Below are 15,023 nucleotides of genomic sequence, written 5' to 3'. Positions count from 1 at the left end.
CCCTGAATGTGACAACACAAGTAGATGGTGGTAAGGAAGTCATATGGTATGCTTGCCATCATTGGTTGAGGCATTGAGTTTAAGGGTCAGGGCCTCATGATACAGCTTTATAGGACTTTAATTAGCCCACATTTGGAGTATTGCATGCAGTTCTGGTCACCCCATTACAGGATGTGGAGGCTTTTGTAAGGATCCAGAGGGGGTTTACTAGAATGATGCTTGTATTAGCTACAGGGAGAGCTTGGACCGACTTGGATTGTTTTCTCTGAATAACCGGAGGTTGTGGGGACAACTGGTAGCAGTATATAAAATTATGAGGTAAAAATAGGGTCGACAGTCAGAACCGTTTTCCCAGGGTGGAAGTACCATTTTCAGCAGACATTGTGGGCCAAAGGACTGTTTCCTGTTCTATGTTCAAAAGGTAGCAGCACAGATAGACAAAGTGGTAAAGAAGGCCTGTGGAATGCTGGCCTTTGTAGGTGGCAGTGTAGAGTAGAAGTAAATACAAGTCATGGTACAAGCCCATAATACGTTGGCTAGGCCACAGCTGGACTATTATGTGCATTGATGATCAGCAGACTGTAGGAAGAATGTGATTGAGTGGGGGTACATAGGAGATTCACCAACATGTTGCTGGATAAAGTGGGGTTGTTTTTCTTAGGCTGAGGGGGGAACCTCTTACAGGTACACTAAATGATAAGGGGGTGAATAAGAGAAACGTTTTCCTAAAGGGACGTGAAAAACGAGAGGGCATGGGTTTATGGCATAAAGGTTAGAGATAATTGAATGAAAATGTTGTCCATGTTGCCTGAGATAGATAACTCCAGGAGTGTTTCGATGCATCCTGTACTTAGCCCAGAATTGTACTTATGTATGCAAAATAAAGAATTACTCTGTACATTGCATGTGATAAGAAGGAACTGCTGAGAAAGAGTTGGAGGCAGTAACTTCCACATTATTAAAAAAGCATCATGATAAGCATTTGAATTGTATACCATACGATACATACGATAAAGCTTTATTCAGCCCTCGAGGGAAATGTGTTTGCCAACAGTCACAACACACAAGGGTGCACGAAAACTTGAAATTTAAATTAAATTAAAAGTTGTGAAAAAAACAAGACAAAGCCAAGCAACTGTTGGCTGACTGCCGTTTGCCTGATGTCTTAACCAGAACAAACACACACACACACACACACACAAATGCAGGCTCATCCCCTGGATAGAGGGTTATAAAACTAGAGTATCCCCCACTGGGCCCCCCTTTGTCCTCTCATCATCCCTCATGGTGGTCCCCCCACGCCGGCTCCCCATTGTTTTCCCCTCCCCTCCCCCCATCACGCTCATAGATCGCTGGTCGATTGCTAGGCCCCACCACTGCCTAGGTCGAGGCTCCCATTGCTGCCACCGTTGATGCTCCTTCGGCCCAGACAGGCCCCACTGCATGGCTTCTCCGCAGTCCCCTGGGAAGTCGATGGGATGAGTCGGGCCTACCTGGGCCTGGGTGGATTGGGCCTACCTGGGCCCGGGTGGATAGGGCCTACCTGGGCCCGGGTGGATCGGGCCTACCTGGGCCCGGGTGGATTGGGCCTACCTGGGGCCCGGGTGGATAGGGCCTACCTGGGCCCGGGTGGATCGGGCCTACCTGGGCCTACGTGGATCGGGCCTACCTGGGCCTGGGTGGATTGGGCCTACCTGGGCCTGGGTGGATTGGGCCTACCTGGGCCCGGGTGGATAGGGCCTACCTGGGCCCGAGTGGATCGGGCCTACCTGGGCCTACGTGGATCGGGCCTACCTGGGCCCGGGTGGATTGGGCCTACCTGGGCCCGGGTGGATTGGGCCTACCTGGGTACGGGTGGATTGGGCCTACCTGGGCCCGGGTGGATTGGGCCTACCTGGGAGCGGCTCCCCGGACATTCCCTCTTCCGCCGCGCGCATCGCAAACTATGGACTAAGTGGACTATGATCTTTGCTGGCAAGTGGGTAATTTGGGGTTGGATGTCCACCATACCAGCGATGAGCCAAAGGGCCTGTTTGATTTGACTATTTCTCTCTATTTCAATTGTCCATGTGTTCTTGGCACGACCTGAAACAGCTGAGGACCAGCACTGATCTACCCTCAGTTACTCCCAGAAATATTTTCAGTCTTATCTACTTTTAATCCACAGTAACAAAGCCAAGTAACCTAATATTGTAACAGACTCTTGTGAGCTAATTTATTGAATGTTTTCTGAAAATCCATACAGAGCAAAATAAAAGCATAATACTCAGAACATTTTTGTGTTCATAAACATGCCATCAATGACTTCATTAATACTATTTAAGCCATACATTCACATTTTATTGAACAGACATAGATATTGTTGCAAAGCATATGAGCATTCCATAGAGATTACAGATGGAAAAACAAGCAATAGATGAGCTATTCATGAAGAAATTAAAGAGCTTTATCATGAGGCGACTCCTGCCAGGGGCATCATTCCTTCTCCTCATCCTTTCAAAGTGTGGCACTATGATGTGCCTTTTATTGCTGCAAATGTTCCAGTGGCTGCCAACGCAATGAAGATTATGAAGATGAGAATGCTCAGCACCGTGGCTGCAATGTTGAGTGACCGTGCTGTCGAACCATAATGAAGAGCCCCTTCTACATCACCAACCACTTTCCGATCTCGAGACTAAAAGAAAACATATGTACATAAATAAATGTCCACCCAAACTATCTGGTTGGTGATAACTAATTGGTATCTGATTAATTGTCTAATTGTCCTTTGCTGCTTTTTTTATTTCAAAATATATTTGATACATTAAAAATTAAAAAATGTAGAAACTCAATTTTCATGACAAGAAATTTGTCGGCTATCGTCTACTTACAAACAAATAGTTCATTGAATCTTAACGCAAATGTTAAATAAGTTGCAGGCGACTGACTGGTTAGGGTTAAGTTCCACAGGGATCAGTGATGGGACCTCTGTTGTTTCTGAGATATGGTAATCTTTTGGATGAAAACGTAGGTGAGCTGATTAATACATTTTGCAGAGAGGACAATACTTGAGCTGTTGATAGTCAAGAAGGTTGTGAAATGATACAACAGGTTACAGAGCAGGGGGAGAAATGGCAGAATTCCGACACGTGCAAACTGTTGCATTTGTGAGGACAAATGTAATGAGAATATAGCACAAATGTCAGACCCTGAGGTGTACTGATCAACAGTTATGCAGTGCATCCATGTCTGTTGCAAGAGCCAACACAGGTAGATAGGGTAGAAAGGGTGGTAAAGAAAGCATACAGCATTTACCTTTGTTTGTCCAAGCATCGAGTATAAAAATCCAGGCATGTTGCAGGTTTATAAAAGTTTAGCTTGCATTTAGAGTATTGCGTGCAGTTGTGCCGTTCTGGTCACTCCACTACAGGAAGGATTTGGAGGCTTTGGGAAGTGTGCAGAGGTGGTTTAGCAGAATGATGCCTGGATCAGTGATTATTGGCTTTAAGGAGAGGTTAGAGCAAAATTGTAGGAAGGAACTGCAGATGCTGGTTTAAACCAAAGATAGACAAAAAATGCTGGAGTAGCTCAGCGGGACAGGCAGCATCTCTGGAAAGAAGGAATGGGTGATGTTTTGGGTTGAGACTCGGGGTATGTTCTCTGGAGTGCAAGATGCTGAGATGAGACTAGATAGAAGTTTTAATAGTAATTCTGAAAGGTACAGATACATTTCCCAGGTGGTAATGACAAATACAAGAGAACATTGGTTTAAGTTGAGACGTCAAAGTGATGTGCGAGGCACAATTTTGGTGGGTGCCGAGAGTGCGATGCCAGGGATGGTGGTGGAGGCGTGTTGTCATTTGGAAGAAGATACAGGAGCTTGAAATCTGGAACATCCAGGTTCAAGAACAGCTTCTCCCCCACAGCCATCAGGCTATTAAACACAACATCAAACAAACTATGAACATTACGTTTATTGCACTTTATCTGATTATTTATTGTGTATAAATATATATGGTCTATAGACACACTGAACTTTTATCTCCTGTTCTGTATTATGTTTACATATTGTGTTGTGCTGCAGCAAGCAAGAATATCATGGCCCTATCTGGGACACATGACAATAATTTATCTTGTATGATGTTGGCATTCTATAGGTTTTTGGATCTGCAGGGAATGGGTAGATATGGATCACGTGCAGACAGAGGAGATTAGTTTACGTGTAAGAAGCAACTGCAGATGTTGGATTAAACCGAATATAGACACTACAAGCTGGAGTAACTCTGCGGGACAGGCAGTATCTCTGGAGAGAAGGAATGGGTGACGTTTCAGGTCTGAAGAAGTGTCTCGACCCGAAATGCCACCCATTCTTTCTCTCCAGAGATGCTGCCTGTCCCGCTGAATTACTCCAGCTTTTCGTGTCTCTCTGAGGAGATTCTCGTGTTCGGCGCAAACTCTGGGACCAAGGGGCTGTTCCCTGCGCTGGGCTGTTCTATGTATATTCCTCTCGCAAAGCGCAGGAGAGTCGTCACTTGAAACACGTTCTCCTCGTCAATGAGAAATGGACAATTGGCAGGGTTGAAGCAGGTGTCGCCGTAGCCAGCGGGTGATGTGAGCTGTGGGAATGGGTGGAGAATGTCCCGGCAAAGATTGTGATGTGAGCTGTGGGAGCTCCTGACTTGCAGCAGCTGCCCAAGTGGTTACAGTGAGTACAGACCGATCCCGATGTTACAAAGTGCAGCAGCCGGCTCCACACTCGGTGGCATCAGAATCCGCCGGCAGAATCCTGCTGTCAACAGCCAGAGAACCGAACAACAATGACAAAAACAACAATTAAAACGGTCCCAGCACATTGGCAAGAAAAGTCTGAAGGGTCGCGACTCGAAACGTCAGCTGTCCACGTTCTCCAGAGATGCTGCCCGACCCGCCGAGTTACTCCTATTCCACCCAGCAACCCACCCACAGTGAGCTCCCTCTCAGCAGCTCGGCGCTCCCTCGGCACTTGGGGTGGGGGCTAAGGTTACAAAATGTCTCTGGTGTGGGATTGTTGCCTGTACCCTCAGCAAGTAGCCAGTCAGAGCTAAACAGCACAGACACAGGCCCTTCGGCCCAACTCGTGCATGCCTGACCAAGCTAAGTCTCACTTACCCAAACCTGACCCATACCCCTCCAAACCTTCCCTGTCCATGTACCTGTCCAAGTGTACTCTAAACGCTGTGATAGTCCCAGCCTCAGCTACCTCCTCCGGAGGCTCGTTCCATACACCCACCACCCTCTGAAAAATTACCCCACAGGTTCACATTAAATCTTCCCCTCTCCCCTTAAACAAATGTCATTGATTTAGACTCCCCAATTCTGGGTAGAATGTGACCTTATATGTTCCCCTCATGTTCCCGTGGCTCTGCCGCTCGGCCCTTCGTCTCCCGCTGATTCTAACCCTCCCGATGACCTGGTATTCCGCCTCGTCCACTTATTTCGGCTCCCGTTACTCAGTCTTCCTGATATACTAGTGGCCAGAGGATCTGGGGTGACGGAGGAACTGAAGGAAATCCACATTAGCCAGGAAATGGTGTTGGATAGACTGATGGGACTGAAGGCTGATAAATCCCCAGGGCCTGATGGTCTGCATCCCAGGGTGCTTAAGGAAGTGGCTCTAGAAATCGTGGATGCATTGGTGATAATTTTCCAATGTTCTATAGACTCAGGATCAGTTCCTGTGGACTGGAGGGTAGCTAATGTTATCCCACTTTTTAAGAAAGGCGGGAGAGAGAAAACGGAATTATAGACCAGTTAGCCCGACATCGGTGGTGGGTGAGATGCTGGAGTCAGTTATAAAATATGAAATAGCCGCACATTTGGGTAGCAGTAACAGGATCGGTCCGAGTCAGCATGGATTTACGAAGGGGAAATCATGCTTGACTAATCTTCTGGAATTTTTTGAGGATGTAACTAGAAAAATGGACATGGGAGAGCCAGTGGGTGTAGTGTACCTGGACTTTCAGAAAGCATTTGATAAGGTCTTGACATAGGAGATTAGTGGGCAAAATTAGGGCACATGGCATTGGGGTAGAGTGCTGACATGGATAGAAAATTGGTTGGCAGACAGGAAACAAAGAGTAGGGATTAACGGATCTCTTTCAGAATGGCAGGCAGTGACTAGTGGGGTACCGCAAGGCTCGGTGCTGGGACCGCAGCTATTTACAATATACATCAATGATTTAGATGAAGGGATTCAAAGTAACATTAGCAAATTTGCAGATTACACAAAGCTGGGTGGCAATGTGAACTGTGAGGAGGATGCTATGAGAATGCAGGGTGACCTGGACAGGTTGGGGGAGTGGGCAGATGCATGGCAGTTGAAGTTTAGTGTGGATAAATGTGAGGTTATCCACTTTGGTAGCAAAAACAGGAAGGCTGATTACTATCTAAATGGCGTCAAGTTGGAAAAAGGGGAAGTACAACGGGATCTGGCGGCCCTTGTTCATCAGTCTATGAAAGTAAGCATGCAGGTACAGCAGGCAGTGAATAAAGTGAATGACAAGAGGAGTCGGGTATAGGAGCAAAGAGGCCCTTCTGCAGTTGCACAGGGCCTTGGTGAGACCACACCCGGAGTATTGTGTGCAGTTTTAGTCCCCTAATTTGAGGAAGGACATTCTTGCTATTGAGGGAGTACAGCATAGGTTTACAAGGTTAATTCCCGGGACGGCGGGACTGTCATATGCTGAGAGAATGGAGCAGCTGGGCTTGTACACTCTGTAGTTTAGAAGGATGAGAGGATATCTCCTTGAAACATATAAGATTGTTAAGGTTACACAAAAAAAAGCTGGAGAAACTCAGCGGGTGCAGCAGCATCTATGGAGCGAAGGAAATAGGCAACGTTTCGGGCCGAAACCCTTCTTCAGACTGGAGAAGGGTTTCGGCCCGAAACGTTGCCTATTTCCTTCGCTCCATAGATGCTGCTGCACCCGCTGAGTTTCTCCAGCTTTTTTGTGTAACCTTCGATTCTCCAGCATCTGCAGTTCCCTCTTAAACACTAAGATTGTTGAGGGTTTGGACGCGCTAGAGGCAGGAAACGTGTTCCCGATGTTGGGGGAGTCCAGAACCAGGAGCCACAGTTTAAGAATAAGGGGTAAGCCATATATAACGGAGACGAGGAAACACTTTTTCACAGAGAGTTGTGAGTCTGTGGAATTCTCTCCCTCAGAGGGCGGTGGAGGCCGGTTCTCTGGACACTTTCAAGAGAGAGCTGGATACGGCTCTTAAACATAGCGGAGTCAGGGGATATGGGGAGAAGGCAGGAACGGGGTACGGATTGGGGATGATCAGCCATGATCACAATGAAGGGCCGAATGGCCACTCCTGCACATAATGTCTATTGCCCCCCCCCCCCCCCCCCCCCCGAGGGTCACCAGCCCCGCACTCACTTTGACCGAGTAGATGGTGGCCACGAGGCCCAGGCAGCAACAGTTCATGTAGGACAGGTTGAAGAGTGACCAGGGCAGGTGGTCGGGGCCCGGATTGGTCAGAGTCGAGCCCGACATCGAGCCAGATATCCTGCCCGACTGGGGCTGGCGGCCGGAGGCGGGTCCAGGTCCAGGGGAGGGTCCAGGTCCAGGGGAGGGTCCAGGGGAGGGTCCAGGGGAGGGTCCAGGTCCAGGGGAGGGACTGAGGGTGGGGGAGGGATCTGGGAGGTCTGGTGTTGGCCAAGGACTGGGGGAGGGGATGGGGGAGGGGATGGGGAAGGGGGAGGGAGTGGGATGGGGAAGGGGGAGGGGATGGGGAAGGGGGGAAGGGGAAGGGGGGGGGAGTGGGATGGGGAGGGAAAGGGAGGGGGATGGGGAAGGGGGGAAGGGATGGGAATGGGAATGGGGAGGGGGAGGGGATGGGGGGAGGAGAGGGGATGGGGAAGGGGAGGGGATTGGGGAAATGGGGGAGGGGGATGGGAAGGGGAGGATAGGGTGAAGGCTCTGGGGAGGGTCTGTACTGAAGATGGGGACTGTTGTTCTAACTAACTAAAACCCACACCTTGGGAGGGAAGAGTTGCCGCTTCACAGCTCTCGTGACCTTTGTTCGATCCTGGCCTCGAGTGGTGACTGTTTGAGTTTAACGTTCTCCCTGTGTCCATGTGGGTTTCGTTTGGGTGCTCGGGTTTCCTCCCACACCCTATCAGCGAGGGTCGCTGGTCGGTGCGGACTCGATGGGCCGAAGAGCCTATTTCCGCGCTGTATCACTAAACTGAACTAAAATGTAAAGTGCAGGTTGGTAACATTATTTGCAAATAAATTGTTCCAAATGTGTAAATAGGTCGTAGAATTGGAATTTGGAGAGGACAGTGAATTAGTATAGAAATGGGGTTGAGACACCAATGAGTTCTCAGTGGCGTCTGAAGAAGGGTCTCGACCCGAAACGTCGCCTATTCATTCGCTCCTAAGATGCTGCTTCATCCGCTGAGTTTCTCCAGCATTTGTGTCTACCTTCAGTGGGGTTTAACATGCTTGTTAGTATGTTGCGTGCACTTTTTGTAGACTATTGTGTACAGATCTCAGCATAAGAAAGGGCGTATATATCTATCTATATATTACTAAAACTCTGTTCTTGACCGGTTTTGGCTTTCTCTGCTTCGGTTTTCGAGAGTACACCGCCACCTACGGCCATCATTTTTGGCCACCTCGCTCAGAGCGCCCCTCCGCCGCATGTGTGCCCCTCCCCCCCCTCCCTCCTCCTCCTCCTCTCCCTCTCCCTCCCCCTCCCCCTCCTCTTCCCCCCCCCCCTCCTCACCCCCTCTCCCCTCCTCTCCCCCTCCCCACCCTCTCCCCCCCCCCCCCCCCCCTCTCCTCCTCCCCCCTCCATCCCCTCCCCCACCGTCCCTCCCCTAAACCCCCCTCCCTCCCTGCTCCCCACCTCTCCCCGCCCCTCTCTCCCTCTCTTTCTCTCCTCTCCCTCCTCCCCTCCATTAGCGTGAGTGCGGGAGGGGGGTGGGTAGTTAGTGTGTGATGCTGCATGCCGCCTCCGCCCCACAACCGCACGTTGGGGGAACAGACCCAACGGGTCTGCACTTGGTCTAGTATATATTACTAAAAGTCTGTTCTTGACCTGTTTTGGCGATCTGTGCTGCGATTTCCGAGAGAACGCCGCCACCTACGGCCGTCATTTATGACCACCTCGCTCAGAGCCCCCCCCACCGCCGCATGTGTGCCGAGGATTTTTCCAGTCGATGAAAAATGACAGAGATATTAATGATTTTACAAAATTCCCCATTCTCTATGCTGCCCCCGCTGGCGGCAGGGGGGGGGGGGGGGGGGGGGGGGGATGGACTATAAAACCAGGAAGTGGTGTGGCTCAATTAGTCTGCAAGCTGGAGGAAGGCAGAGGGTCACGTTTCTCTGAGCTGTGAATAACACTGAACACATGTCCACACTACTGTGAGTAAGTACCCTTAATGTGGTTTGAAAATGAAAATATGGTTAAAGTATAAAAGCACTGCCTGCAAATGGTTGTTTGGGGGGTTTGGGTTGAAATAAAAAGGCACTCTCTCTCTCCCTCCCTCGCCTCTCCCTCCCCTCCTCTCCCTCCCTCTCCCCCCCCTCTCTCTCCCCCCCTTCCTCTCCTCCCCCCCCCTCCTCTCCTCCTCCCCCCCTCCTCTCCCCCCTCTTTTTCCCTCCCCCCCCCTCCTCTTCATCCCCCCCCCCCCCACCGTCCCTCCCCCTAAACCCCCCCATCCCCTCCACACACCCTAACCCCTTCCCTCCACCCTCCCTGCTCCCCCCCACCCCCCCCTCCCCTCACCTCTCCTCCTCCCCAAACCTCTCCCCCTCCCCAAACCTCCCCCCCTCCCCTCCCCCCCTCCCCTCTCCCCCCCCTCTCTCCCCCTCTCACTCTCACCCTCTCTCTCTCTCTCTCTCTCTCTCTCCCCCCCCTCCACCCCCACCTTTCCCCTCTCATTCACCCTCCCCTTTCTCCTCCTCGTCACTCCCTCTCCCTCTTGCCCCTCTCTCTGTGTCTCTGCCCATTCTCTCTCTGCCCTCACTCTCTACCCCCCTCTCTAGATGTGACTGCAAGTTGGGGGCTATGTGTCAGTAGATAGGGTGGTTATGGAATAAAATGAGCAAATTAATAATATTAATATAATATCAAGGGGGTAATTAGCGTGAGTGCGGGGGGGCGGGTAGTTAGTGTGTGTGACGCTGCATGCCGCCTCCCCCCCTCACAACCGCACGTTGGGGGACAGACCCAACGGGTCTGCACTTGGTCTAGTATATATATATATATATATATATATATATACACAACATATAATATAATGGGTGAGCAGCTAAGTTCCATTAGGTTGATTCCTGACACGACGAGTGATCTATTGAAACATAATAGAGACACTAATCTGAATACAAATAACATTTTTCACTCATAGATTAGTAAACTTTTTGGATTCTCTAAATGAAAGGCGGAAGTAGTTTTAGTTGAAGAGATAGAGCGCGGAAACAGGCCCTTCAGCCCACCGAGTCCGTGCCGACCAGCGATCTCCGCACACTATCACTATCTTACACACACTAGGGATAATTTTACATTTGTACCAAGTCAATTGACCTACCAACCTGTAGGTCTTTGGAGTGTGGAAAGAAACCGAAGATCTCGGAGAAAACCCAAGCGTTCATCATGGGGAGAACGTACAATGGAAGCCGGGCCGCCGGCGCCGTAAGCGCTGTCCCACCATGCGGCCCATATTGTTGAATATCTTCATCACAGATCGATAGATGTTTAGATATGAAGAGAATCAAGGTGCAGGGAGTTAGTGCTGGAAGCCCCCCGTTCACCAAGAGAAGATCATGGAGGACTCTCAAAGAAGATGACGGCGTAGAATTTCCCAGGGGCTCATAATATCCAAACCCGGTTATTGGGGAAGGCAAGAGAGATCTCGTTTGGGCTGTGACTGGGCCAGTACAGGGATAAGATCTACTTGCATGCGGAAAAGCATGGACATGGTAGGGATAGTCATCGCGGTTTGGTGAGGGGGAGATATGGTAGCAAACATTCTCTCAACGCGTCTAAAACCAAGGACATATGTTTAGGCGACATCTGAAGAAAATGTTTTTCTCCGAGAGGACGTTAGTGTCTGGAACACACTCACACAGATAACTATTATTCAGAGAAATAGTTGAATCATTAAGTTCTGCAGATGTATAAATGGGTCAACATGGAGATGGTGGGTCGAAGGGCCTGTAGTTATGATGTAGGACCCAATGACCCTAAAACCTGCCCTTATCAAAGCTAACCACGGAATCCACTCGCACGCAGCCGCTTGCAATCCCAGTAGCGATCCCGCGGGAGAGGGTCTGTTAACACTGGGAATTCACCCCATGGGCTAGATACCCGACTCTGCCAGCGATTCAAAATATGCACCGGGAATGTAATCCCAAAACACCTACTCTCCGCGTGATCTCTACCTCTCCCTCGTGAGTTTATTCTGGGCGGCCGCGGGCGCCTCTCTCTCACCCCCCCCCCCCCCCCCCCCTCCCTGCCCCCCCCCCCCCCACCCGTCCCTCCCACCCCCCTCCTGGTCTCCCTCTCGCCTCCTGTCACCCCCCCCCCTCTCGCCTCCTGTCCCTTCCCCCCGCGAGTCGCCCCCCCCCCCCTCCCCCGTGGACAAAACAACCAGCGCGTCTCTGCGTGAATATAACCCCCGGCGGGTGGAAGTCAAGATTCACAAACCTGGATTTAATTCACCGGCGGTGTTGTACTAGAGTTGTACTAGAGTTGTACTAGAGTTATCCCGCAAAAAGACACAAAGTGCTGGAGTAATCTCTGCTTAACATGGAGAGGTGACGTTTTAAATCGCGACCCTAAATCTGTTCCGAAGCGTCACCCATCCATTCCATGCCCCCCAGAGAGGCTGCCCGACCCGTTGAGTTACTCCAGCACTTTGTCTTTTTTGTAAACTAGCACCTGCAGTTGCTGGTGTCCACACGGTATTTATCCACGCAGGGTGTGGCCGCTCCCGGTAGACTCGGGACCCGGGGAGACTCGGGGCGATCCCGATTCCGCCCCGAATGAGCACCCCAAGATTTAACCCAGGCCACGGCGAACCCCCTCTCCCCCCACCCACTCCGACCCCCTCCCCCTCCCCCCCCACCCCCTTCACACCCCTCCCCCTCTCCCCCCCACTCCGACCCCCCTCCCCCTCCACCCCCTCCCCCTCCACCCCCCCTCTCCCCTCCAACCCTCTCCCCCACTCCCCCCCCCTCCCCCCCCCACCCCCCCCCCCTCCCCCCCCCTCCCCACTCCCGACCCCCCTCCCCCCCCCAACCCCCTCCCCCTCCAACCCCCTCCCCCCCCCACCCCCTCTCCCCCAACTCCCCCCCTCTCCAACCCTCTCCCCCCCCACCTCCTGACCCCCTCCCCCCCCCCCCCCCCCCCCAACCCCTCCCCCCCAACCCCTCCCCCTCCAACCCCCTCCCCCTCCAACCCCCCCCCCCACTCCGACCCCCCCTCCCCCCCCAACCCTCCTCCCACCCCTCTCCAACCCCCCCCCCCCTCCAACCCACTCTCCCCTCCCCCTCCCCCTCCCCCACCCCCCCAACCCCTCCCCCCTCCCCCCTCCCCCTCCCCTCCCCCTCCCCGACCCTCCCCCTCCCTCCCCCCCCCCTCCAACCCCCTCCCCCTCAACAACCCCCCTCCCCCTCCAACCCTCTCCCCCCCTTCCCCCCCTCCCCCTCCCCCCTCCCTCCCCCCCCTCCCTCCAACCCTCTCCCCTCCCCCCTTTCCAGCCCTTCCCCTCCCTCCCCCACACCTCACCCCCCTCCACCCCCTTCTCCCCCTCCAAACCTCTCCCCACTCCGACCCCCCTCCCCCCTCCGACCCTCTCCCCTCCCCCCCCCTCCACCCCTCCAACCCCCCCGTCCCCTCCAACCCTTTCCCCCTCCAACCCTCTCCCCACTCCGACCCCCCTCCCCCCTCCAACCCTCTCCCCCCAGCCCTCTCACCCTCCAACCCTCTCCAAACCCTCTCCCCACTCCGACCCTCTCCCCCCTCCAACCCTCTCTCCCTCCCAACCCTCCCGGTCCCCCTCCAACCCCCTCCCCCTCCAACCCTCTCCCCCTCCAACCCTCCCCCCCCTCCTCCAACCCTCTCCCCCTCCACCCTCCAACCCCTCCCCCTCCAACCCCCTCCCCCCTCCAACCCTCTCCCCCCCTCCAACTCCAACCCTCTCCCCCCCCCAACCCTCTCCCCCCCCCAACCCTCTCTCCACCCCTCCACCCCCCCCACTCGCCCCTCAAACCCTCTCCTCTCTCCCTCCCTCCAGCCCCTTCACCCCTACAACACTCTCCCTTCCTCCCTACAACGTCCCCCGTCCCCCCCCCGCCACACTCACTTTCACCGAGAAGACCATGGCGGTGAGTCCGAGGCAGCAGATGTTCATGTAGAAGAGATTGAAGAGGGACCAGGGCAGGTGGTCACGCACCGGCATCGCGACGGACACCGTCTGCGCGGAGCGAGGAGTCATTGGCACCTGGTCACTTCTGTACTCCATCGTGGACTGCAGGGAACGAGCGGAGTTGTGAGACTGGGCTGGTCAGGCAAGGCGGGGCTTGGAACGAGTGCCAAGCAGAACGAACGGAGGGGCGAGTGCACAATGAGCCAACAAGCCGCGACCTCCACAGCAGCCGCGATCTCCTGGCTGTAGTTGAGAAGAATGAGGGGAGACCTCATTGAAACGGAATAGTGAAAGGCTTGGATAGAGTGGGTGTTTCCACTAGTGGGAGAGTCTGTGGATATTTGGATATTTTTAAGGCAGAGATAAATTCGATCGATAGAGATAGAAACTTGATTGGCTTAGTTTAGTTTAGAGGTACAGCGTGGAAACAGGCCCTTCGGCCCACCATTTCCGCGCAGACCAGTGATCCTCGCTCATTAATACTATCCTACACCCACTATGGGACATTTTGTACATTTACCAAGCCAATTAACATACAAATCTGTACGTCTTTGGAGTGTGGGAGGAAACCGAAGATCTCGGAGAAAACCCACGCCGGTCACGGAGAGAACGTGCAAACTCCGTACAGCCAGCACACATAGTCGGGATCGAACCGGGTCTCCGGCGCTGCATTCGCTCTAAGGCAGCAACTCTACCGCTGCGCCACCGTGACCACACTTAGTACGGGTGTCAAGGGATTATGGGGAGAAGGCAGGATAATGGGGTTAGGAAGGAGAGATACACCAGTCATGATTGAATGGAGGAGTAGAATAGATGGGCCGAATGGCCTAATTCTGCTCCTATCACTAAGGACCTAATCTCCAGCCTCGCCTTCTAGTATTTACTCGGGATCACCCCTTGATCACCATCTGCTCCCGTCCACATTGGAATGGTCAGTTGGCAAATCAACGGTGGATGCGATCTCACTGGCCCTCCACTCCGCTCTGGACCACTTGGACAACAAAAACTCAAATGTCAGGCAGTTATTCATTGATTACAGCTCGGCATTTATCATAATCATCCCCTCCAAGCTGGTTACCAAACTCGCAGAACTGGGTCTCTGCGCTTCCCTCTGCAATTGTATCCTAGACTTCCTCATTCACAGACCACAGTCTGTTCGTATTGGTGGAAATGTGTCAGCCTCGATAACAATCAGCACGGGAGCACCTCAAGGCTGCATGCTCAGCCCCTGTACTGTACTGACTCTATACTCATGACTGCGTAGCCGGTCACAGTGCGAACTCCATCATCAAGTTCGCTGACGCCACCACTGTTGTGGGACTATCACTGATGGGGATGAGTCAGAGTATAGAAGAGAGATCGAGCAACTGTCCATATGGTGCCAGCACAATAACCTGTCCTTCAACACCAGTAAAACCAAGGAACTGATTGTGGACTTTGGAAGGAGTAGGATGGGGACCCACAGTCCCGTTTATATCAACGGGTCGATGGTTGAAATGGGTCAAGAGCTTCAAATTCCTGGGCGTGCACATCTCTAAAGATCTTTCCTGGTCCGAGAACACTGATGCAATTATCAAGAAAGCTGATCAGCGCCTCTATTTCCTGAGAAGATTAC

General features: G+C 52.6%; 1 protein-coding gene across 2 annotated transcripts; it reads right to left on the bottom strand.

Moving 5' to 3' along the window:
- Positions 1-2,188: 2,188 nt before the first annotated feature.
- Positions 2,189-13,632, bottom strand: LOC129705530 (dispanin subfamily A member 2b-like). 2 transcript variants are annotated; one of them, XM_055649099.1, is made up of 2 exons: positions 13,346-13,632; positions 2,189-2,674 (listed from the first exon to the last, which is right to left on the bottom strand). In XM_055649099.1, the coding sequence occupies exons 1-2, from the start codon at positions 13,502-13,504 to the stop codon at positions 2,510-2,512; spliced, it is 324 nt and encodes a 107-aa protein (XP_055505074.1). In that variant the 5' UTR covers positions 13,505-13,632; the 3' UTR covers positions 2,189-2,509. The 2 variants fall into 2 exon arrangements, with proteins under 2 accessions (XP_055505074.1, XP_055505075.1); XM_055649100.1 differs by lacking the exon at positions 13,346-13,632 and adding an exon at positions 7,404-7,535.
- Positions 13,633-15,023: the final 1,391 nt, after the last annotated feature.

This window comes from Leucoraja erinacea, chromosome 18, assembly GCF_028641065.1.
Source record: "Leucoraja erinacea ecotype New England chromosome 18, Leri_hhj_1, whole genome shotgun sequence".
Taxonomy (NCBI): domain Eukaryota; kingdom Metazoa; phylum Chordata; class Chondrichthyes; order Rajiformes; family Rajidae; genus Leucoraja; species Leucoraja erinaceus.
This window is presented reverse-complemented; position numbering and strand designations above follow the sequence as displayed.

Excerpts from the sequence above, each read along its gene's own strand:
- LOC129705530 (XM_055649099.1), bottom strand. The coding sequence starts at position 13,504 with ATGGAGTACAGAAGTGACCAGGTGCCAATGACTCCTCGCTCCGCGCAG. Across the intron at positions 2,675-13,345 it reads CCATGGTCTTCTCGGTGAAA|TCTCGAGATCGGAAAGTGGT; the intron begins GTGAGTGTGGCG and ends GTTTTCTTTTAG.